The following is a 23,475-nucleotide window of genomic DNA, read 5'->3' as shown; positions in this document are numbered from 1 at the left end:
CCTGAACTATGCCCTCTAGTCCTGGACTGCCCCATCTCCGGGAAAAGACATTGGCTATTTACCCCATCCATGCCCCTCATGATTTTATAAACCTCTATAAAAGGTCATCACTCAAACCTCCAACGCTCCAAGGAAAACAGTCCCAGCCTGTTCAGCCTCGCCCTGTAACACAAACCTTCCATCTCTGGCAATACCCTTGAAAAGAGTTGAGAAAAGATTTACAAGTTTCACAACATCTGGGAGGCCAGAATTGCACACAGTATTCCAAAAGGTGGCCTAACTCATGTCTTGCACAGCCACAAGATGACCTCTCAAAAAAAAATTTATAGTTATCTTGTACTTTGAAATTTCAGAGTTTCAAATTCTCATTCTTTGTACTGAAGCTCCTGCCTCATGAGACAGCCCTCTTTTCAAGTTATTCACCTGGGATTTTGATGTTTTTGACCCTTAACTGCTTAGATCCCAAAATATGGAATTCCATTTACACCCACACCTACCTTGAACATCTACTTCAAATTGTTCCTTATGTCATACAAAGATTTTGTTCACTGCCCCCAATCCCTCATGTACGTGGGTGCCAAACTTTGCATTGATACTGCCGAGAATATTTTCCTTTGTTGAAAGCACTAAGCTTTCTATTCATATGCTTATTTAGTTCCCCTTTGAAAGCCTCTACGAATTCGCTCTGACCACACGTCTGAAGATACACTCTTACCGCTGTTGTTCTTTAGCCAATCACTACAAGTTGGTGGCCCCAACTCTTGGCTCTTCTGCCAGTGGAACACTATCATCTTATACTTTATCTAGACAAGTTATAAGTTTAAACACATACATTCAATTGTCTCTCAACCTTCTCTGCAACAAGCACAATAGGCTCAGCTCCTCCAATCTAACCATGTTTCTTAAGCACATCATCCTAAGTACCACTCAAATCCACTTTAAAGTCACACTCTTTCTGAAGAGTAGTGCCCAAAATTAGACTGTACTTTAGGTCAAACCACAGTATTATAAAAAGGCTAATCCTGACATTTTTTTTGCAGGATCTCTGTGGCTAACAGCAAACTTTATCCCCAACTGGTATAACCTGCACTACCTCAGGTCCAAACACAACTGTACCAAAAGCAAAGGGTTTCTGACAAATCTCCTCTGGGCTCAGGCAGGTCCCTTCATCCAAATCCCCATCCACCTGACTCAGCCTCTTGACCACCAACCCCCAAGAGAACAGTTTTCTGGTGCCGTGGGAAAGCCATCTTTAGCAGTCCCAGAAGTCTGGAGATTAGCCAATGCTGTTCTTTTAAGAAAAGGTAATATGGATAATCCAGGAAATTTTGAATAGTGAACCTTAAACAGAAATTACTGGGAGAACATTAAGGACAACATTTAATTATCTTTGGAAAGAATGGACTCATTAGGGACAGTCAGCATTGCTTTGTGCACAGGAAGCACTGTCTCAAATTTGTTCGAATTTTTTTTTGAGGAAATGCCCAAGATGATTGAAGATAGTCGATGTTATTTACATAGACTTTGAAAGAATTTGACATGATCCCTTATGGTAGGCGTGTCCAGATTAAGTCACATGGGATCCACTGGGCATTGGTAAGCTGGATACAAAATTAGTTTGGTTGTTGAAGAGTCAAAAGTTGTGCAGAGGTGTTTTTCTGACTAGTTGTCTGTGACCAGAGGTGTGCCTGCTGGGAACTCTGTTATTTGTAATTCTTTGGTTGAAAATATAAAAGTGTTTTGATTAGTAAGCTCACAGGCAGCACAAAAATTGGCAGATTTGTGAATAGTGAGGAAGGTTATCAAAGGATATAGCAGAATATAGATCAGTTGGAAAGTTGGGCAGAGGAATGGCAGATGGAAGTTATTCTGCAAGAGTGTGAGATAATGCGTTTTGGGGAGGTCAAATTTAAGTATACAGTAAAATCAAAGGCCCCAAGCAGCATTGATACACAAGAACTCAAACATTAACCCCAATTTCTCTCCACAGATGCTGCCAAACAGCAATATTTGTTTTTCTTTAAGATCTGCAGTTTTTTCTAGAAAAACAATTTTTGTTTTAAACTCTATGGTCAAATACATCAAAATCACTTCGATTTTTCATTTGTTGGAGAGAAGCAGGGGCACAAAGGACAGAAAAACAAAATGGATGTTTCAACTCAGGCAGGCCACTGGATTTAGACTATGTCCGAATGCCACTGACTTTAAAGAGAAGAGAAAAATTAACTTCCAGCTTTGCATCCAAACCCATACATTTCCCAACAGGCAAACTCGAGCCACGATATATCCTACACTTTCAAAAAACCCTCAAATCTGTTTTGCTTTTTCATTCCCACACACTTGCCCCAACGACTGGCATTTCTTCCACTGTTCTTAACAATAAAAAGTGATGGTTAAACTAAAAATGAAATACTATTCTTCATGAAAATGCTAAAAGCTCAATGATATAACAATTTGGATTATAAAATCAATGTCGTAATAGGAAGCTGCCAAAACAAGTCATTGGAGAACTTGAAGGCACCTTTCAAGATATCACAAGGGACCAAATGAAGCACTTTCGAAATGCACATGCTCACTACTGTATTGAGAGGCACCCAGAGAAATGAGAAAAATCTAATGACTAATGTTCCATGGTGTTTGAGGGAAATGCCTTGAAGCACTTCACAACATCAAACTATATTTATGCGAGGCATTCAAGTCTCTAGACTGGGATCTGAATGCAGTAACCTGGTGTCTCAAACACAGGAGTGCTCCTATCAAAGCAACCAGCATCGAAAAGCATTGAAATTGCAAAGCTTCAATTTTAAGTGCTGACTTTACTTTGCAACTACAAATGAGTAATTTCAGGATACACGAACTTACTTGCTGGCATCGGGTGGTGGGTATCTGTATGGTCCCTGTGGCCCGTAAGGTGTAGGAAACGGTAAACCACAATATGGGGAATACATCTGAAAACAACAAAATGACAGGGATCAAGAGAAGTAGATTAAACACCTATTTGATTTTCAAGCCAATCAGGCTAGATAAAAGACAACTGTTTTTTTTAAAAGCAGTTCAAAGAAAAATATGATGCGTGTGGATAGTCTTTGTTACAGCTCTCAGACTTGTCAGAATTCTATAGTCGCATTAAAACTGAAATAGTTACTGGTATTGGAGCAACTCCAGCCATTTTTGATTAACAGTGTATAGATTAATTTGTTTGAGCTTTGAAGCATCAATATGATCGAGATGTCAGAGCTTTCTGCTCTCCTTTAAACCAGCGCCAGAATATTTAAACCATTCACCTGAAACAACAAAGCATTGCACTTTTCACAAAGCAGCATTCCCTCAGTCATATGCTGATGCATCAGTGTTCAATTTGCAGAGTGAGATTTGAATTCACAACTTTCTAACCTACTGTGAACGGAATCAAGCCAACACACATGGTGATTCAAAACTGCAAGGACTGGCGCTGAAACACAGCACCTAGCCTCACGCCAGCCTGCTTAAAATTTTGTTCAGCCACAGAGGAGGTACAGACAAACAAAATGTTCACAACCAGCCAAACTGTTCCTTTGTGTGGAACAATGAGAACTGATCACCAGTTCCTCTGACATCTTCCATGGTCCAGTCATAAAATGAAATAATTACAGTCAATATACAACATATGTACACACATATCTGGATAAATTCAACCAGTCTCATTGCTGAGATGTTTTTCACTGGCTGAAACAGTGCACAATGGCAACTCAACTCCTTCAATCCTTCTTTCCAGCAAGGTACAAGCTCTTAAGTTCAAGTCTAGCATCAAACTTCAACTTCTCCATTTACCCAACGCTTTCCAAGCTTGTTGTCGTCTTTACCTTTATCTCAATGTTTCAATTATACATGATAATGTTTTAGCAATAAGCTCAAGAGCAAAAAGGCAACATTATAACTTAAGCCACTAGAATTTAACTGCCAGCTGCCCCAAGACCTGAGCAAAAATACAGATACTTAACGATGATATTATTTATTATGGGAATTTTGTCACTAAATGTAAACCAGACCTTAATGTTACAGCAGGAACTGTCAGTCAAATTCAGTCTCCAGGAGGAGAGTGCTTAGTTTAAAATAGGGGATACGTTATGAAACAGTGGGATAGAGTTACACCCATCAATTATTGAAAATAAGTTCAATAAGTTCAAAGGCGATACCATATTAGCTTTCAAACAGAATATCATTCTATGTTAACTACTGTCAACTGCAAGTTTTCCTATACCCCCCTCGCCCTCCAATTCTCAATTACTTACGAAAGCTGGCATCATCCCCCTATATGGTGGAGGGTATGGTTGGGGAACTGCCTGCTGTGGTACACCGACCCCTGGTCTAGGTGGTTGTTCGGCCATCCTTACAGTCACCTTCTGGTCGGCTGAGGATGCTATAGAGCTTGCTGCTTCTTCTGGGCTTAGCTCTTTGGTTTCCCCCTCGATCAAAGAGCCACCTGGAGCACCCAAGTTCCGCCCACCACCCTCCCTCCAGCTGGTCACATCTGTGGGTGAAAGCAAAGCAAACAAATGTCATCAAACAGTGCACCATACTGAATTTTTAGGAAAGACAACATAGTGAGCGCATGATTCAAAAACAAACCGATCCAACTGCCCGGGTGCTCCAAAGAACACAAATTTGAAAAGAGTAGAAGGTCACCTGGTCCAAAATGCTACTCTGCCATTAGATAAAAATAAAAGTTATCTGACATGGCCTCAGCTCCACTTTCTTGTTGAACCACTAAGTCCTCTGAATTGCTCTTCAATTGGAGTAACTCAGTCTTAAAAAAAATTTCAAAGGCACTGCCTTCTCTGCTCGACAAGGAAAATACCTCAAGGACCAATAACCTTCCAAAAAAAAAATACACTTTTCATTTTAAATGAGAGCCTCCCCCACAGGGCAACTTCCTTTTAGCATCACTTTAAGTCCACTTGTGATTTTGTGTTTTAATAAGATCTTTCATCCTCTTCAACTCTAATGGATACGAAACCACCTTTTCAATGTACCTTGATAACAGGTAGCCCTCAGTAGCAGAGGTTTTGCAATTTTGTTTTTTAGGTAATATGCTGCTTCATTATTTTTCTGCAAAATGGACAAATTCATGTTATCCCACATCCTACTCTACCTGCCAATCTTTCACCCATTCAGAATGATCTTAAATTCCTTTTGTATGCTTTATGCCCTTCTTCCAATTCACTTTTTAAAACAAAATGTATTCATGGGTTATCAGCAAAATTAGCAACCATAGTTTTGGTATTATTGGTATTGACAATAAACAATTAAGGCCCAAACGTTTAACCTATTTATACTCAATCCATTTCCTGATAGTTATCAAATTCGCTATCTGTGACAATGTAGGAACAGAGGACTTAAGACAAGTCTAAGCATTTTAAGCTCACTTTGCATTTAATAGAACAATGGGTGATCTGATCATGCTCTCAACTACCCTAGATTTCTCTGTCTAACAGCTGAACTTAGCCTTATGAAAAATTCAATAACACAGTCTCCACTGTTTTCTGGACAAAAAGGAATTCTGCAGAACAAACTATCGCCAGAAAAATTCCAACTGCCATTTTAATTTTAAGACCTCTTACCCTTACCCTTAAACAAACTTTATTTCTAGTCTCTTCCAAGGGGAAATAGGTCCTCAAAATCTAGCCTGTCAAGTCTCCTCTGTCTACATCATAAGTTCTTACTTTGTGTTAATTGAATCTCAATTTTTTTTCTGGAAATGGTCAGCCTGCAATCCCCTAAATTGAACCAATTGTCATTGAATCCTGACCTTAAGGCCATTATCAGTTTCTCAGTACCTCAAAGTTACCATGCTACACGCAGCCCATTACTGAGTCAGCAAGTGCTCTGACTGTTGAGACTATCACAGCTAAGTCCTACATGGTCAGGAGTGGTAATCTTGGTCAACCCCAGAAGTAACTGAACCATGACCTTTGGTAAGTTTGCTGATCTTTAATTATGTTCTAGGCACCCAGAGCATGCTGATGCTTCCCATTTATCTCTGGCTTGCCACATGAAGCACTCTTTAATAACAGTATCTTTCTTAGTTGCTTAGCTGAACCAGGCAACTGGAGCAACAGAAAGCTTAAAAGTCCTTTTTATCTTTTAGCTTTAGAAGTTGTATCAACAATGTAGCAATATCAATACCTTTTTATTAAGACATAAAAGGAAGCCAACAATGGAGAGTGAATGAAATTTGACCTTTTTTAGTATGATTTTCTCTCTCCACTACCCCTATATGACAACAATTTGTACACCACATCTGTTATTCAGCTTGACAAACTGTAATTTCAGGTTCTCTAACAATGTCTTTCTCTAAAGATCACAGACCTTGCTTTCAAAGCAGTCATGATTCACTTCTTAAAAAGGGATTCATGTTTAACAAACATCCCTTGAAGCAATGGCAACCTGACCAGTTTTTCAGAAGTACAAGCCAAACATGACAGCCTTGGTGTGGTCAAATGCAAATAGAGTTCAAAGTCAAAATGATGTCTGAAATAAACAGGACTGTAAACAGCTGAAAAAGCAGAAAATATATTAATAATGCTATGTTCGGATGAAGTGTCTACTCCAAAACTTAAAAGTTACTCTCACTTGTCGATTTGATTATACTGTGTATTATCGATTTCCTTCAGAATTCTGGTCTGCAAGGTCTTTTAAATGTGAAAAAAAAATCTACGAAGATGAGTCCTGAAGGGAGGTTACATCCGAAATGTCAACTTCTCCACCTCCCCCTGCCTGGCTTGCTGCATTCTTCCAGCCTCATGCATGTTTACTTTGGATTCCAACATCTGCAGTTTTTTTCTCTCTATCATATGAAGATAGCCAGTTCAGACTGCAGACTATTACAATGTATTATTACCATAAGTATTAAAAAGGTACAGGGTGAAAATATTTAAATAATAACAACCCTCTTTAGGTAGATACCCTACTTCTACTTTCCAATGCCAATGATGGACAGACAATAACAGCCTCACCAGTGTCACCCCTATTTCTAAAGATTCCTTGTAAGTAACTCAAGGGTGTCGCAAAATACTGCATTTCTTTTTACAGCCAGATGCTCCAGGAAAATTAATAGAGGAGATGCTAGACTTTTATAATAAAAGCTTCTTTCATTGAATTTTACAGTACAGGAGATGGCCATTCAGTCCACTGCATCTGTATCAGCTCCCAGCTGGTCACTTTCTCTAGCACCATCTGTCTCACACTGTACGATCAGCCGCAGTCTGTGTATAATTGGACGCCCATATAGAAACAATTGTTTGCACATGTCTGATGCAACACAGTTTAGGAGACTGGTGTTAAAAAACAAACCCAACCAGTATTGATCACAAATAAAACCAAAGTAGGCAGACCATTCAGCTCCCTAACGTTTTCCACCACTTTATTATCTGCACCTTCGTTTTATTCACTCACCTTAGGTCCTACAAATCACTGTACCCTTGACTAAAGAACCAGCTCAGTTTTGAAGCTGATTGATCCATGAGTCACAACCACATGGAGGGAGAAAGTCCTAGATTTCAGTTTCCTTCAAAAGGGTTTCGTCCAGGAAAAATAAAAAGTGATCCTTTCTGTAATTGCAAGTCTGCCTGAATTGTATATGAAGAAAATGCTGAATTTCATCATGCAGACAGAGAACACAATTTTTTCTTTTGGCTTCCCAAAATTACCTTACTCATAACATAAAGCAAAGAAACAAAAGACTGATCCTCGGAGAAAGCTCCATTTTGATTCCATGTGATCAACTAGTTTCTTGAAAAAAAAAGATGACAGCTCTAATACAGCCATACTTCAAAATTAGAAAATCCAAAAGCAAAGACATGTGCAATGGAGAAGAAATGCTTACTTTGAGGGCGGAGGCTTGGTCCTGGCCCATACGACTGATCTGCAATGTCCCTTTCTCTGCCAACTTTGTCCTGATCTCCAGCTGCTTGCAGGGTTGGAAATTCCTCGCGAGAGAATGGCGACTGTTGGTTTGATCCCTTTCCACCTGAATACAAGAGGCGCACATTTTAATAAAATCTATCCAACTGCACATGTGCTTTCCACTTAGACAAGTATTAAAATGTACCCTTTCAAAGCTTTCCATATAATGATTTCTTTCAAAAGAATCACAATGCTGCTGCACAGGAGGCAACCATTTGGCCCATTACAACAGTACCATACTTCTTTACTATAGATATCCTAATACTTCCACTTCACTGCTCTTTGCTCCAAGTGTTTGGGAAATTCCTCTCAACTATTTATCCAATTGAGTTTTGAAAAAGTTTGAATCTGCTTTCACCACTCTTTCAGGCATGGCCAATAAATATCCATATATCATGCTACGTTAGTAATTTCCATAAACGACAATGAGACAAGCAATTTATCCACTTCTCACTTTACACTTGCAAGGGGAAGAAATATTGCCCAAGATATGGGAAAAGCTTTTGGTCCATGTAACAGTGTCAGGGAATCTTTCAAACACCCAAAAATAGCAAGGTCATACCTTTGCTTGCAGATTTCCTGAAGGACATGACAACCAAATAGTACACAAGTCATGCATACACAGCATACATGAGCCAAATTGCGCTGCAAGTCTCAATCATGCACTTCAATGAAGCCAAAGGAGAACAAGCTAAGTAGTCATGTCACAAGCATAAATCACATAGGTCTCAAAAAAAAAACAAGCACCAGTTTTAAGTCTCAAATAACACTCAGCTAAACATTTGCTTTCTATGTTATCTTTAGTAGTATTAGAAGTTGGAGGCTTCAACCCTGCATTTGATACTTTGAAGTGAACTGGAGCTAGGCAACTTCATATTATTTGAATACACAGTACCAATGTTGGGGTCAGATCTTAAATGTTAGATGGGCTAACAACTTATTTGGAAGCACAAAGCAGGAGGAGCTTTAGGCCATTCAGCCCTTCAGGCCTGCTTCGCCTTTCATTATGATCATGGCTGATCATCCAACACAATAGCATATTCCTGCTTTTCAATTAAATCCTTTGATCTTAGTCCCAAATGCTATATCCAACTATTCCTTGAAATCAAAATGTTTTCACCTTGACAGCTTTCTACGGTAGCAAATTCCACAGACTCACCACTCTCTGCAAAAGGGTTTGCAAACCATCTCAGTCCTGAACAGTACAGTTCTAGACTGACTGTACTTCTGGACTGGTGTAGGAGGACTCGCAGATCTCACTGCACGTTCCCGCCTCAAATCTATAGCCAGATAATAAATCTGCCTTATTTTCACTAAAGTGGATAACCTCATATATATCTCCATGATGCTGCACTTACCATGCATTCACTCAGTTTTTACAAATCACAACTCAATATCTCCGCACCTTCGTCACCCTATCACCCAGCTGTTTCATCTGCAAACTTGGAGGAGCTATTACATTGAGTTCCCCCAATCATTAATATATATTCTGAATAGCTGGAGGTCCAGCACAGATCCTTGCCATACCCCATTAGTAACTGCCTTCCATTAGGAAAATGACCTGTTTATTCCTACCCTTTGCTTACCTGCCTACCAGTTCTCTACTCCTCTCAATCCACTAGACACAGTTCTACGTACTCATTTTATTTTGGAAGATTTTGTCAAAAGACTCATGAAAGTCTAAATAAACCACATTCACTGGCTTCCTGAATCAATTCAATTAGTTACATCCTCAGAATTCCAGAAGATTTGCCAAGCGTGATTTATCTTTGGTAAGCTCATGATGACTGCCTGATCCTATGACTGTTTTCCAAAAGCTCAGCTTCTTAATTCTTTTATAAATCAACAAAATATCAGATTCCACTACCGATGTCAGGTTGTCTACAATTCCCAGTTTGATTTCTCTCTGCCTTCTTAAACTGAGTACTGAAACCTGGAAAATGACCAATGTATTTTTAAGGGGCAGTTCAAGTACTCTGGAATGTAGATCACCAAGGCCTGGGGATTGATCAGCCTTGAATCCTATCAATTTCACCAAACCCCTTCCCTACTAATGCTCATATCTCCCTCTCCCTAAACCCTGTGCTTCCCAATATTTCTGGTAGGTTATTTATGCCCTCCTTTAATAAGCGCAGGACCAAAAATATATATTTAGTTGACAGCCACTCCTTTGTTCACTCATACAAGTTCACTTCTTACCGACTGTAACGACATTTGTCTTCAATCTCTCTCTCTGCATACCTAAAGAAACTTTTACTGTCAGACAATTTTTACATTCCCCGCAAGCTAACTTTCCCCCTAAATTTTCCTTTAAAGTACATTGTCTTTAATAGCCGAATTCTGAATTGCTCCAATCTGTTGTTTTTCTTCTGACCAATTGTACGCATATTCCTGGGATTGAATATTTCCTCTAAATTTTCCTTGTTAGCCATGCTTGGCTACCTTTCCGGTTTTATTTTTGCTCTACGTCGTAATGAGCAATTGTTGTAGCTCACTAACATGCTCTTAGATCTTGTCACAGAAACAACTAATTTACTCCACCTTGATGGGGAATTCTATATTACGGTTGTCCAATCCGAAAAAAAGGGCCTCAGCAAGATTGCCAATTCTTCCTTTCCCATGACAATTTCTAGTCTAGAATGGGTGTTCTCTAGTTAGCTCCTTAGTATATTTGTCCAGGAATTCCTCTTTTGCTGTAAAATAACGAATTTGATTTGGCCAATCTCTATACAGATAAAAGTCACTCAATTACAGATGTCTCTACTGCATGCATCTCTACCTACCCGCTTAATATAGTTTGAGGTGCACATACAAACCGCTCCCCCCCCCCCCGCCCCCCACTCATTTTTTGCCTTTTTCGTTTCTCAAACATAAAAATGCATAAAAATGTGAGGTCACACTTTCCTAATAGATATACTTTCTGAACAAGCCCATGGAACTACATTTATTTTAATGCAAAAATAGTTATTAAAGAAACACTCACCTTAACACCAAGCAACATAGCCACTATAATAAAACCAGCCAATCAGGTCACAACACTGACATCACAATAGTATCTCTCATCAGATTATTTCAGGGTTATTATTTCTTGCTTAAAAGAAACATTAAGATGAACAAACTGCATTAAACACTTTCCGTTCTCGAATTGAGCAATACAGTGGCGAAAGACTTCTAGGGCCAAAGTTCACAGCCACCTAACAAACTCTGTACTAGCCTTCTATCTTACTCAAACATAGCCAAGGATAGTGGAAAAGTAGTACAATTGAAGACAGACAAGTTTGGGAAGAAAACAAGAGAACTGCTACGTATTTCACTATCCAATCAAGTGACAAACTGGCAAGAATTCTACTACCAGCCTGTTACTTCAGGATTCCACACAAATGTCTTTTCATCCATCAATAGTGCCTGGTTTAAATTCAAACCCCAATGAAACTACAAGTCCTTCATGAATCTCTCAGTCAATTAGACTGGTTCAAGTACAAATCTTAACCTATTTGCAAATGGACAAGGGCCTGCCACACAACCTGCCGACAGAACAAGGTAATGGGGGGGGGGGAAAGAATGGAAGAAATTGTCAAAAATTTGGAATATTGCGTAAAATTCTGGTCACCCTGCTCTGGAAGATTATTACTAAACTGGAAAGAGTGAAAAAAGTGATTTACTAGGATATTACTAAGACTGAAAAGGTTTAAATCTATAAGGAGAGGCTGAATAGACTGGGGCGATTTTCACTGGAGCAGGCTGAGGGGTGATCTTATAGATATTCATAAAATAAAAAGATATTTTTTCCACAGGGTAGGAGTGTCAAAAACTAAAGGACATGGATTTAAGGGGAGACAGATTTTAAAAAGGGATTGTAAGAGTAACTTTTTCACACAAAGTATGATGCGTATATGAAATGAATTGCCATAGGAAGTGGTAGTGCAAGTACAATTACAGCATTTAAGAGACATTTGGACAGGTACATAGAAAGGTTTTAGAGGGATATGGGCCAAGCACAGGCAAATGGGACAAGTTCAGTTTAGGAAATCTGGTCAGCATGGACAAGTTGGGCTGAAGGACCCGTTTCTGTATACCTCTATGACACTGGGAGGGATTCACAGGGAAAAGAAAAAACACAGAGTTCAACAATGCTAGACAGTGCTGTTGCACAGAAACCAGACACTACCGAATTCAAATGAGTTAATAAAGTGAGATAGTCAATTCTCAAATTATAAGCACCATCATTGGAACATTTAGCACACTGCAACAGATGTACTGCAGGCTATCATGATCACAGCTGAAATGAACTGCTCAGTTTGCAAGCAGCATTTTGACAGGTTGATTTAAACTCACCATCTCCTTGTGCACCATGTGTAACACTCGCCTGTGCCCAGGATTTTGTTCCGCTTTGTGCTGAAGGGGTGGCCTGTAATTAACAGAAATAAATTGGTTGCCAGTTTATTTGATCACCAGAACTTTATTTGGTCAGCAAGTGCTTTCAAGGCACCCTGGAATGGACAAGCTCATTTGCTCACTGACTCTTGGGATAGTTCAGCAGACAGCCAGAGCGTGCAGTGACAAATGTTGTATTGAGACGGAGGCTGGGGAAGAAGCACAAGATATCTGTGGTCTACTTGGGGATTTTACAGCATAGGGAGAACCCTTTAAGTCCATCCTATCTGTACGAGCTCTTTATTTATCTTGTCCAATCCATCAGTTCCCTGTTCAGAAACAGGGTGAAAGCAGCATAAAGCTGTATCTTTTGAAACAGGATAGAAACGCAAGAGAATAATTCCAGCACAGGTAGTCCTTTGGCTTTCAAAACACTTCTACTTGGTGTCACTTCTATCTCTACCTTTTCCTTTGGGTGGGTGGGGGGGCGGGGGAGTTGAAGGAGAGACAATTGCTGCATCAATCTATTTCATTTCGAAAGCCTCAAGTGGCCCTGCATCCACCACACTAAGGCAGTGAACGCAGATCTTAAGCACTTGCTATTTATGATTGTGTAGTTGCCATGCCCATTTATTTTCAACTCCATTTTAGTAATTGGGTAGAGGAGTCGGTGTTGGATTGGGGTGGACAAAACAGTTTTTAAAAAAAATCACAACACCTAGTTTATTTGAAACACCAGCTTTTGTAGCGCTGCTCCTTTATCAGGTAGTATCTTATGGCCCTACTCCACAGCTATCCAATGAATGAGCAGCACTCAAAGCTAGTAGCTAGCGCTTCCAAATAAACCTGTTGAACTATGCAACTGGCGCTGTGTGATTTTTAACCTCCTTTTAGCAATAAATACAGACTCAACTTTTTCAATTTAGCTTCATATCTGAAACTCCTCATCCTTGCAATCAATCTCATGGATCTTTTTCTGCTCCCACAGCATCCCTCAAAGTGCAACATCCAGAAACGGACACTATTCAACATCCATTCCAAAGGTAGGTTTTACTGGGCCCAAAATGTTAACTCTGCTTTCTCTCCACAGATGCTGTCAGACCTCCTGTTTTTGTTTGTTTTGGATTTCCAGCATTTGCAGTTCTTTGGTTTTTTTGGGCAACATAGTCTAGCTGTGACTCTTTTAAAAAAAGTTTAATACATACTTAAGTTCATTACTCACATACTCTCTGCCTTCAATGATAACACCCAAGATGTTCTATGCTTTGTTAACCAATTCTTTAAATCATTCCTGTCACTTTCAATGATTTTATATGTACACCCAGGTCCCCCTGTTCCTGAAGCTCCTTGTGAACTTGTTATGCGGTCTCACCCGGTCACTTCTCTCTTCCATTCCTCTGCCACTTACCTCCTCATTGATCAACCCATGTGGTCATAAGTTTCTACACCTTTTCGTGAACAAGGGTGTACATTTGTGAATTCTGTACTTCTTGGCACTCAGCCAGAGTTTCAGGAAGACTGATAAAATTATGATTCGCGCCTCCACAATTGAGACACAGACTCTGCAGTCAAACTTGTCTGCATCTGGTCTTGTGCCAATTATTGACCAGTAAAGCAGAGCTACAATTCTTTGAGTCATCCAAACCATTTCAAAGTGGAGGAGAAAAAAAAAATTCAATTCAACACTTCATCCAAAGGACGCTGGCCCCTCCTCAATGATAGAAGGCATTCCTATACTTCAGTGCGTCAGTCTAGGCTGGACTTGAATCAGTAATCACCAAATCCACAAACCAACCTCAATTATTTTGAGGTTAGAGATAAGCAGGGAGGAAGAAAGGAAGAATGAGAAGAGCGGGGGAAGGGGAGCATCACTGACGTATTGCAAAGTAAAAAATACTAACATATGCGCTACCAACAGTCTCAACAACCACAAACTAACAAAATCACAAGCACTGCCCACCTCCTGTGGAGTTGCTACCACTGCTGTTGCTGCTGCTGGACGTTTCGGCTGACTGGAGCCAGACGTCTGTGAAGCCGGCGGCAGCTGCGATTCCGGCTGCTGAGCTGTCGATGCATCGGTACTGAAATTAACAAAGGACAATGTTGAAATGCTGAATACAGGTTTGCACCCACCACAAACTTAAATCACTCAAAAACCATACAAGGAGGAGAAAAAGAAAATATACTGTTAAAAAAGGGAGAACAGTCAAAAGGTCTAAATGAGGATTACCAAAAGATCGAATACGAACTCAAAAAAATACTTAACACTAAAGAATGCAGTCCAGACCACTACATGAATGAGCAATGAAAAAAATGAGTCAGGAACAGATATGCAGTCAGAGGAGATGTGTTAGTTAGGAGGACAGACTGTAGCTATGTCTAAAACCCTTGCTTAGAGCAGCATTGACCTAATGAGTGTCAAGGATGGTGATGAACCAGTAGACCAGGTTCAGACAGATGATTTCACATTATTGCAAAATGTCTGGCCACAGGGCATGGGTCTCTTAAGCAGTCAAGTATACTAAATGTCTGAAAGAGACTGACTCACCCTCACTGCAGTTGTGGCTTTTGCTGTATACAATGACACTGAGGAAGAGTCATTCATGTCCCTTTGTTTGAGCAGAAACATCAAAGCTTCTGGCTCTTTATATCTTTGGAATGGCAGCAACAACAGCAACACCCACAAGGGACATACCTTGATGTTTAGTTTTGAAATGATAAGGTTTCATGGAATGCACATAGTGCTCACCACATTGCCTGGTGATGGCAGAGTTGATTGGATGTCAATGTATAAAACTGGGGAGCACGAAGTAGGATGGGTACAATTTGGGCTGCAAAGTTGACATTATGAAGTTGGAAATAGGCAATCTTAAGGATGGCTGGAAGGAGGGGAGGACAAAAGTTCATCTGAGGATCAAATGTGCCACCCAGGTTTCAAACGATTGGCAATGTTGCCAGAGAGACTGATAAGAGTTGATAGTTAGGAAGCAAAAACAAAAAAAACCCACCACAGGACAGATTTACATATTGGGAAGATGTAGATGGTATTGTCCTGCCAACAAGTGACGACTGTTGCAACACAGGTAAACACTCCTGCTCAATTTAAATGTGCAACACAAGATTTATCTCGTGCAGTAATCTCTGAAAATCCAAGAGGCCAAGAACTATTTAAAGTAAAAATTAACAGCTTTATTTCTTAAAGTATAACAGAACAATTAACAACTATTGATAAAGTCCTTGCTCTAACCTATCTTTTACTTTCCCTCCTATAATACTAGTCCAATAAAAGTCCTGATTAAGATTTACCGAAAAATTCAAATTTCAAAACCAGCCAGCTGTCAAATCTTTTCTTTGCAGATTTGCTTTCCAAGTCAGTGTCAACGTTCTTCTGTGAAAACTCCTTCTCGAAACAGGTACCTGTCAATTTGACCAGCAGTCTACATGTGTTGGTCTTTTGGCAGTTCTCTCCCAACTGTTTTATTTTTCCTGGTCTTATACCTCCCAACCCCCCAACCACCCCACAGCATCAGATTGTCTCATTGGCTTGTAATATTGTCAATATGCTAAATTCAAACTAGATTGGAATTGCTTTTTTTGGGTAGAATTTAAACAGATTGGCCCAATGCAAATTGGTTTATGTTCTCTCCAGGCAACCAGCTACTGGACCAAAAAGGTTACATGATAACTTTGTGCTGTCAGGTAGTTCTGCTAGCTTGTAACTTTCTAAGAAGGTACAGTACACCCACATCTTCACAACAAGACTTTGAAAAAAGGAGTTTGGTTGCCCCCACTCCCCCCAAAAAGATAAATTTATTGGCAATTGAACTGCTTCACAAAGACCTGGCGTGAACAGTGCGCTTGGATCGTCTTCTTCGATATTCACATGACGATCAGACTAGTCCATTAGTTGCAGGTCAAACTTGGAGCTCAAGGGTACTGCTGTAGGAAAGGACGATTCAGGCTCAGTAAGAGAAGGGTCAATTCAGTTTGAATTTTAAAGAGCAAATCAAAGAGCACATATTACTGTTTTAAAAAGAACAGTGATCATGCAGGCAGAGTTCATGGTGACAGTTTCAAATTTAAGACAAAAGCATTTTATTTAATTTTCCTTCTTCAATTTTTGCGATCATGCCCTTTTCACTTCAATCCCAACAAAATAACCAACTTCAGCCACGTCACAGCGCTGAAAATATTAATTTTTTAAAATTCTGGATTTTAAACTGGTGATACATAGATGGTGGTTTATAACTTTTAAATCCATTCACAAAATCAGCTCAGCCATAGTACCACAGGGAATAGAACCATAGTTTATAAAATGGAGCAAGGACAGTAACATGTTAAATGGAAAAGTTCTTGTACAGAGAAGACAGACTATTAGCTGAAAAATGAGGATGAACTAGTTTTTAAAAAAAAAGTTCAAACACTTATGCTGGGATCAGATTGTCCAGTAGCAATATCAGCTGGGATCATAAGCACCACTATGGCAAATCTTGATTAAAAACTAAGAAACAACCAAAAGATTCAAATTATACCAGAGTGGCTTGGGAAGATGATTAAACTAATGCAGACAAAATTGCAGCTGTGCATGCATCTTACTCGTACCAGCACTTGCTTACTTCATCAAACAAAGATAATGCTCCAGGTTTAGCAGTCCAAGTAAACTGAACTGTACAAATCAACTACAAATTATGAATAATAGGGCATAAAAGGCCAAAGAGAAATCTAACAAATACTAGCATCATTTTTCACCTTTTCTCCCTGTTACTAAACAGAACACTATGAATTGCACTATAAACTTCAGGCAACTTAGCTCAATTGGAATTATGCACAATGGAAGAACAACACGATAACAGAACTTTGAATCTCCTTAATTATTTTGCTCAGGTCTAGGTCAAGAACAAATACATACACATACACTATACTTTGTGCAGAAACAGCCCATTCCAGTACTCAAATTCCACCAAACCTTCTGTAAATCTTTCCCTAACTGAAAGTATCATAAAGCCTCAATTTCCTTCTTCATCATATACTCGCTCAGTTGTTCCTTGAAATGCATCTATACTATTTGCTACTGGTTGCTGTGGCACCCAGTTCGACAATTTTAACATCAATGGGTAATGAACATTCTTCTACATTCCCTACTGGATTTCTGTGACTCTCCTGTATTGATGGTCTCCAGTGATGCTGTATCCCACAAGATAAAATAAAATATTTACTAAGCATCTACTTTGTCAAAACTTTTCATAAATTTTACAAATCCTGTCTTTGAAGCCCTCTTTTGAAATGCAGCTCAATTGTTTATTTCTTGACACCTTACACCCAAGTAATTCTGGCACATTCTTGTGAATCATCGCTGCACCATCTCCAAAGTATACCTTAATAATACAGTGAGCAAGGCTGCAGTGTGATCTACCCAACATTTGATACAGGTTTTAGTTTTCCTACCTTTCAAGCTTATCCCTGGAGGAAAGAAGTCTGGTGCCTGGTTTGCTTTTGTGTTATGCCCTTGCTAACCTGCAGTGCGATACTGCAATAAGCAGCTTTGTCTTCTTGAATCCCTTTATTCCTTTAACCTATCCTGACTTGCACCTCCCAAGTAATAAGTGACATCCATACTCTTCCTACCATAATGCAAGACCTCATTTATCAGTTTAAATTTTATTTGCTGAGTTATAAACTTGAAGAATGTAGAAATAGTAATAATTAGAAATTGTACATTTGATCAATCCTTTGGGGAGGCAATCCTAGTTAGACTGCTAATCCAGAGACCAAGTAAATGTTTGGGGACCCTTGTTCAGATGGCAGAATTTGAATTTAACAAAACTCTGGAATTAAGAGTCGAATGATGACCATGAATCCACCATTGATTTTTGGAAAAACTCATCTGGTTCACACTTCTAGGGAGGTAAACTGCTACCCTTATCCAACCTGGTCTACATGTGACTCCAGACCCGCACAAATGTGGTTGGCTCTTAACTGCCTACTGGGCATTTAGATTAGTTTAGATTAGATTAGATTAGATTACTTACAGTGTGGAAACAGGCCCTTCGGCCCAACAAGTCCACACCGCCCCGCCGAAGCGTAACCCACCCATACCCCTACATCTACATCTACCCCTTACCTAACACTACGGGCAATTTAGCATGGCCAATTCACCTGACCTGCACATCTTTGGACTGTGGGAGGAAACCGGAGCACCCGGAGGAAACCCACGCAGACACGGGGAGAACGTGCAAACTCCACACACAGTCAGTCAGTCGCCTGAGGCGGGAATTGAACCTGGGTCTCTGCCGCTGTGAGGCAGCAGTGCTAACCACTGTGCCACCGCGCCGCCCATAGGGATAGGCATTAAATGCTGGCCTAGCCTGTAATGCCCTCATCCCACAAACAAACAAGAAAACAATCAACTGGTCAATACTGATCCCTGTTGAAAGGGACATGCCACCTGTCACTAACTACCTTCTACTCCTACATTTGAATCGGTCTTGAAACCAATCTATTCAACATCTGGTTCTTGGCATCCACATTTACTAATCACGTTAATTAGTCCATTATGGATATCTCACTAAAGGCCTTGTGAAAATCTTTGATAATAATATGCTTTAAGATGCATATTTTATCCATTTTTTTGGAGGGGTTTTAAGACAGCTGTTGAGCTATTTGAATCCAACTGAATCCAAAGTTGAAACAATAGAAGCAACCTAAATGGGTGGGGTCTGGCTCCTCCAAAGCTAGGACTTTTGGTTTTAGTTTTTCCAGTAGCACCTCTCTTTGCAGCTATACACTCTCATTCTCTATTTTCTCTTGATGTTTCTTTTCCTCCTGGACTGGAGAACTGCATGAGAGACAATCTATATTACTGAATTTGCCTTGGACAAAGGTCCACTTATGAGATGCGACTATTTTGGAACAGTAACTGTTTAGTAATCTAATATTGTTAAGTTTTCCAAAAGAGTTAAGATACTGTAATTTCTTCTCTTCAGTATTTTAACTATAGCATATAAATAAAGTGTGCTTTGCTGCAAGACTGGTAAGTTCAACCAATCAATTTGTATCCAGAATACAACAGCTGGCACTTGCCTTGAAAATAAGAACATGCTGTTTGGACCTAGGATATCTTTTTAATATATTTTGGTCTCGTCCATTACAAACAAAAAAAATTTAATCACTTTATTAAGACAGCTTATGATACACCTCTTGGACAAATGGCAGTTCAACCCTCAAATCGACAATTAAACCCAGCTACAAACACACTGACTGCATTTTAAAGAGCGCCCCAAAGTTGTTTTTGATCTTTATTAAAGTTACCTTCCATTGTTCGATTTGCTAGTGTGGCAGTCCAAAGCGGACAGAAAGAACAATGGTGTAAAAGGTGAAGCCTATGCTGTTGCTCTTTCAAAAAAAAAATCACATACAGAGTGGATTGGGCAATCCCACAGGCAATAAAACCTCAGGCAATGCTAACCGCTTGCCCCATTTCTGCACTGTTGTTAACAAGTTTTGTTTGTAAATGCATTTTCTTATAAACAGCAACAAAACTTGTGATCTCCAGCTTACTTGGTAACAACTTAGCATGGCTCAAACACAACTTTAAAAGATTGAGAAGGAGTAAGTGGCTATTTCACCTGCAACACTACTTCATCCTAAAATCACAAATCAAATTCCAGAGTAGTGGAAAAAGGATCAGAACAAACACTTGCTATTCCCTGCTGATGCAAAAAAGCTTGCACCAGTAGAATGTCAGAAGCTGTCCACATTGATTTCTAGCACATTCTCTATATTTGAGCATTACTTGTCCAGCCTCCTAAACTTATTACACATGTTTTAAGTACTGACAGATTCCTAGTTCAATTTTTTTTAAAAAAAGAGGAAAACAGACACTTAAATTAACAGCACTGCTATTCTTGCACAACATTCCAAGTTTGGTGAAAGGCCACATGATCAACAGAATATAAGATACAAGACTCAGTATTTCTTCCTTTATATTGTTTAAGTAGTTGGCATCAGGAGCATGCATGATGCCAATGTAAAACTACAAAGATGTTTAAAAATCTAACAGGAGGAGAATTAAATCCATGTGACTAGAAATATAGGGGGCTATTAAGGTCAGTCACTTCTCAGTGATAACACAGTCTACAAATGCATCACAAAGGTACGTTTTGCAATTTCACTTAATCTTCAGTGTAGGTAGCTTACCAATTGCTCAGTTAATGGAGGTAGAAATCATCACAGAAACATTTAAATAGTAGTTACAACAATGCAGAAGAATGTCCAAGTACAAGTGAATTATTATTTGAAAGATAATTACAGATGAAGGAAGGCAATGCATCTCAGCTGAGATCATCTGTCAAGAATGATGCAAATGCTTCCCACTGCAACATTGATTTAAAATAAAATTCCAGGGCTTTTCCACTTCCGTTGTTTTCTGCAGAAGCCCACTGAACATATCAATTGATGCTTGAGAAACAGCATTTCCTGATGCAAGACCCAATTTGTCATTTGCAAGTTTTAACTCTTAGTATTGACACTTGCTTATTTGGAAAGAAAATAAAGACTAACCAGAAACATTTGCAGAAACAGACAAGAGAAGACGACTCATTAAAACATAATAGATAGAACAGGTAAAAGTGGGAAGTTTCTTGACTTGAAGCATATAAGTAACTGAAGCTTTCAAGATTATAAAGAGAATTAATGCAAGCTAATTATTCTCTATAATCAAAAGGAGTCATTTATCAAGAAGTGGAAATGAAAAATTCAAAGGTTGGAAACAAATGTATTCCACAAAATTATTGCTCAGTGACGAAAACGTAGACAGGCATTGAAGCAAGATAGTACATTAAAGGCAATTAGATAGAAGGAAAATGAGAGATATGCCAATAAGATTGAAAATAGGACTGATCAAATACAGATAGAACAATAAGCCCCATTGAAGCTATTTGTATTCCAACACACAGACTCCTATCCTTCGTCATTCTGCAAAAGGATGATAAGCTGAAGATTGCAATGGAATTTGAAGGCTTAAAATAAAAGTACTGAAAACTGTGGTTACAGAAATGTCAACCATTATGCATTAACACCATGCAAAAGAAAAAACTTGCTACAAGCCATAACATTGACAACCAGTGCATGACATCAAAACACTCACTTCTTTTGGTCTTGTGATTCTTGCTTGCTTGCCCATCCTGTTCCGTCTTTTGGTACTAAAGAAATATTGGGGTCATTGCCTTTATTTTCCGCTTTTAAACTTGGTAGGTTTGCAGGGGGTGGCATGCGCCGTGCTGCGGCAACTTTACCGAGACTCTGCAATCCATGACGTGCGGTGACTGGCAAAAAAATGAGAGAAAAACAAAATAAAATTTAACCAAAAACTCATAACAGCTGCCTCGCAAGGAATCGTTACGGCTGAAAGCCTGCAAAGACAGAAGAGAATTTCAAAACTGATATTCTATACGGAAAGCTAATGAGTAGCATCAGGTTCCAGTTGCAACTTTTACTCAAATATAGTTTAAATGTAAAGAAAGTCCAAAAACGTCAGTCTAATCAATAATGTTTCTTTCAAAAACTTCATGTTTTTAAAATATCCCCAAATCCCTTTGTTTTGAAAAATCTGTTTACTTCAAACAGTGTTTCCCCCCTGAAGTCTCAGCAGCATCTGTAATGCCTGGTGTACTGCAGAGGCACAGATATTAGGAATGACTCAGCCTTAATCTGGTTTCTGTCAAGTTAGCTAATCTCCAGAGTTTAAAAGATAGGTAGTTTGCTTAAAACAAAACTCATCTAGGATTTCCACTACGGATCCAAATCCAATGATTCCAATACAGACCCACAAGAATGGAAAACGGCAGGAAGCAGAAATTTACCTAATGCACAATTGAGTGGAGTAATAGGATACACAAATCCCCAGCACAGTGAGAGGAGAGGTACATCCCAATGACTGGCAGACCTTGTCAAACATTTCCTGTTGATCATTCAAAGCTGGCACATGTAGCTCATGCTCAGCCAATGCCTACAAGCCTCAATAGTATACTGACCTTTACATGCGATTCTGCTGTTGGAACTCATTTAATAAATGAATCGGATCTGGGTTTAGAGTTGTACAGGAAACCAAATTTAATATCAGCTGAGCTGGCATTGCAATGATTTGTACATGCTAAAAGCATTGCACCCTTTTCCAAAGGATAGATTAGATTAGATTAGATTAGATTACTTACAGTGTGGAAACAGGCCCTTCGGCCCAACAAGTCCACACCGCCCCGCCGAAGCGTAACCCACCCATACCCCTGCATCTACATTTACCCCTTACCTAACACTATGGGCAATTCAGCATGGCCAATTCACCTGACCTGCACGTCTTTGGACTGTGGGAGGAAACCGGAGCACCCGGAGGAAACCCACGCAGATGTCACAGGGAATCTAATCTGCTGCACTCCAATGGCAGTGCCCTGATCAGTCAGAACCTCCTTGCCTTGTTTGAGGACCAAGATTAGATAGATAGATTAAATTAGATTCCCTACAGTGTGGAAACAGTCCCTTGGGCCCAACTAGCCCACACCGACCTTCCAAAGAGTAACCCACCCAGACCAATTTCCCTCTGACTAATGCACCTAACACCATGGACAATTTACCATGGCCAATTCACCTGACCTGCACATCTTTGGACTGTGGGAGGAAACTGGAGCACCTGGAGGAAACTCATGCAGACGACATGGGGAGAATGTGCAAACTCCACACAGGCAGTCACCCGAGGATGTAATCGAACCGGAGACCCTGGTGCTGTGATACAGCAGTGCTAACCACTGAACCACTGTGCCGCCCAAAAACTGATAGATAGTTACCGGTTCTTGCTACATCTTGCCAATTATGGCCCATCCAATCAACACCTTCTCATTCTCCACAAAGCGGGGTCTCTTTTCAGAGTCTGCTCCTTGCATTTTAGTTCTGATGAGTGCAAGACAAAAACCTTCCAAATTCTATCCTCTTTTAAAGAATTCTTTTATTAAAAAGAAAACATTGTATGGCATCAGGATTTGGTTCTGCTGCAACATACATCAGCAGAAGCACAGAATCTTCAGAAAAAGTGTAGTAGTTTAAAGATTTATTTTTCAAAGACAATAATACATTCATATCTGAAATGAATGTAATGACAATATTAATAAC

General features: G+C 39.5%; 1 protein-coding gene across 5 annotated transcripts in view; it reads right to left on the bottom strand.

Annotated features, from left to right (window-relative positions):
• LOC140455351 (protein PRRC2A-like) overlaps window positions 1-23,475 on the bottom strand; it is a 135,018-nt gene that overhangs the window by 59,462 nt on the left and 52,081 nt on the right. For all 5 annotated transcript variants that reach the window (XM_072550137.1, XM_072550136.1, XM_072550140.1 and 2 more), the window contains exons 3-8: window positions 21,464-21,641; window positions 14,279-14,399; window positions 12,280-12,352; window positions 7,865-8,008; window positions 4,272-4,510; window positions 2,863-2,948 (exon numbers count right to left, since the gene is read on the bottom strand). In XM_072550137.1, the coding sequence (XP_072406238.1) occupies window positions 2,863-2,948; window positions 4,272-4,510; window positions 7,865-8,008; window positions 12,280-12,352; window positions 14,279-14,399; window positions 21,464-21,641 (841 nt within the window). The remainder of the gene's footprint in view (window positions 1-2,862; window positions 2,949-4,271; window positions 4,511-7,864; window positions 8,009-12,279; window positions 12,353-14,278; window positions 14,400-21,463; window positions 21,642-23,475) is intronic.

The sequence above is a fragment of the Chiloscyllium punctatum genome, chromosome 30, assembly GCF_047496795.1.
Source record: "Chiloscyllium punctatum isolate Juve2018m chromosome 30, sChiPun1.3, whole genome shotgun sequence".
Taxonomy (NCBI): Eukaryota; Metazoa; Chordata; class Chondrichthyes; order Orectolobiformes; family Hemiscylliidae; genus Chiloscyllium; species Chiloscyllium punctatum.
This window is presented reverse-complemented; position numbering and strand designations above follow the sequence as displayed.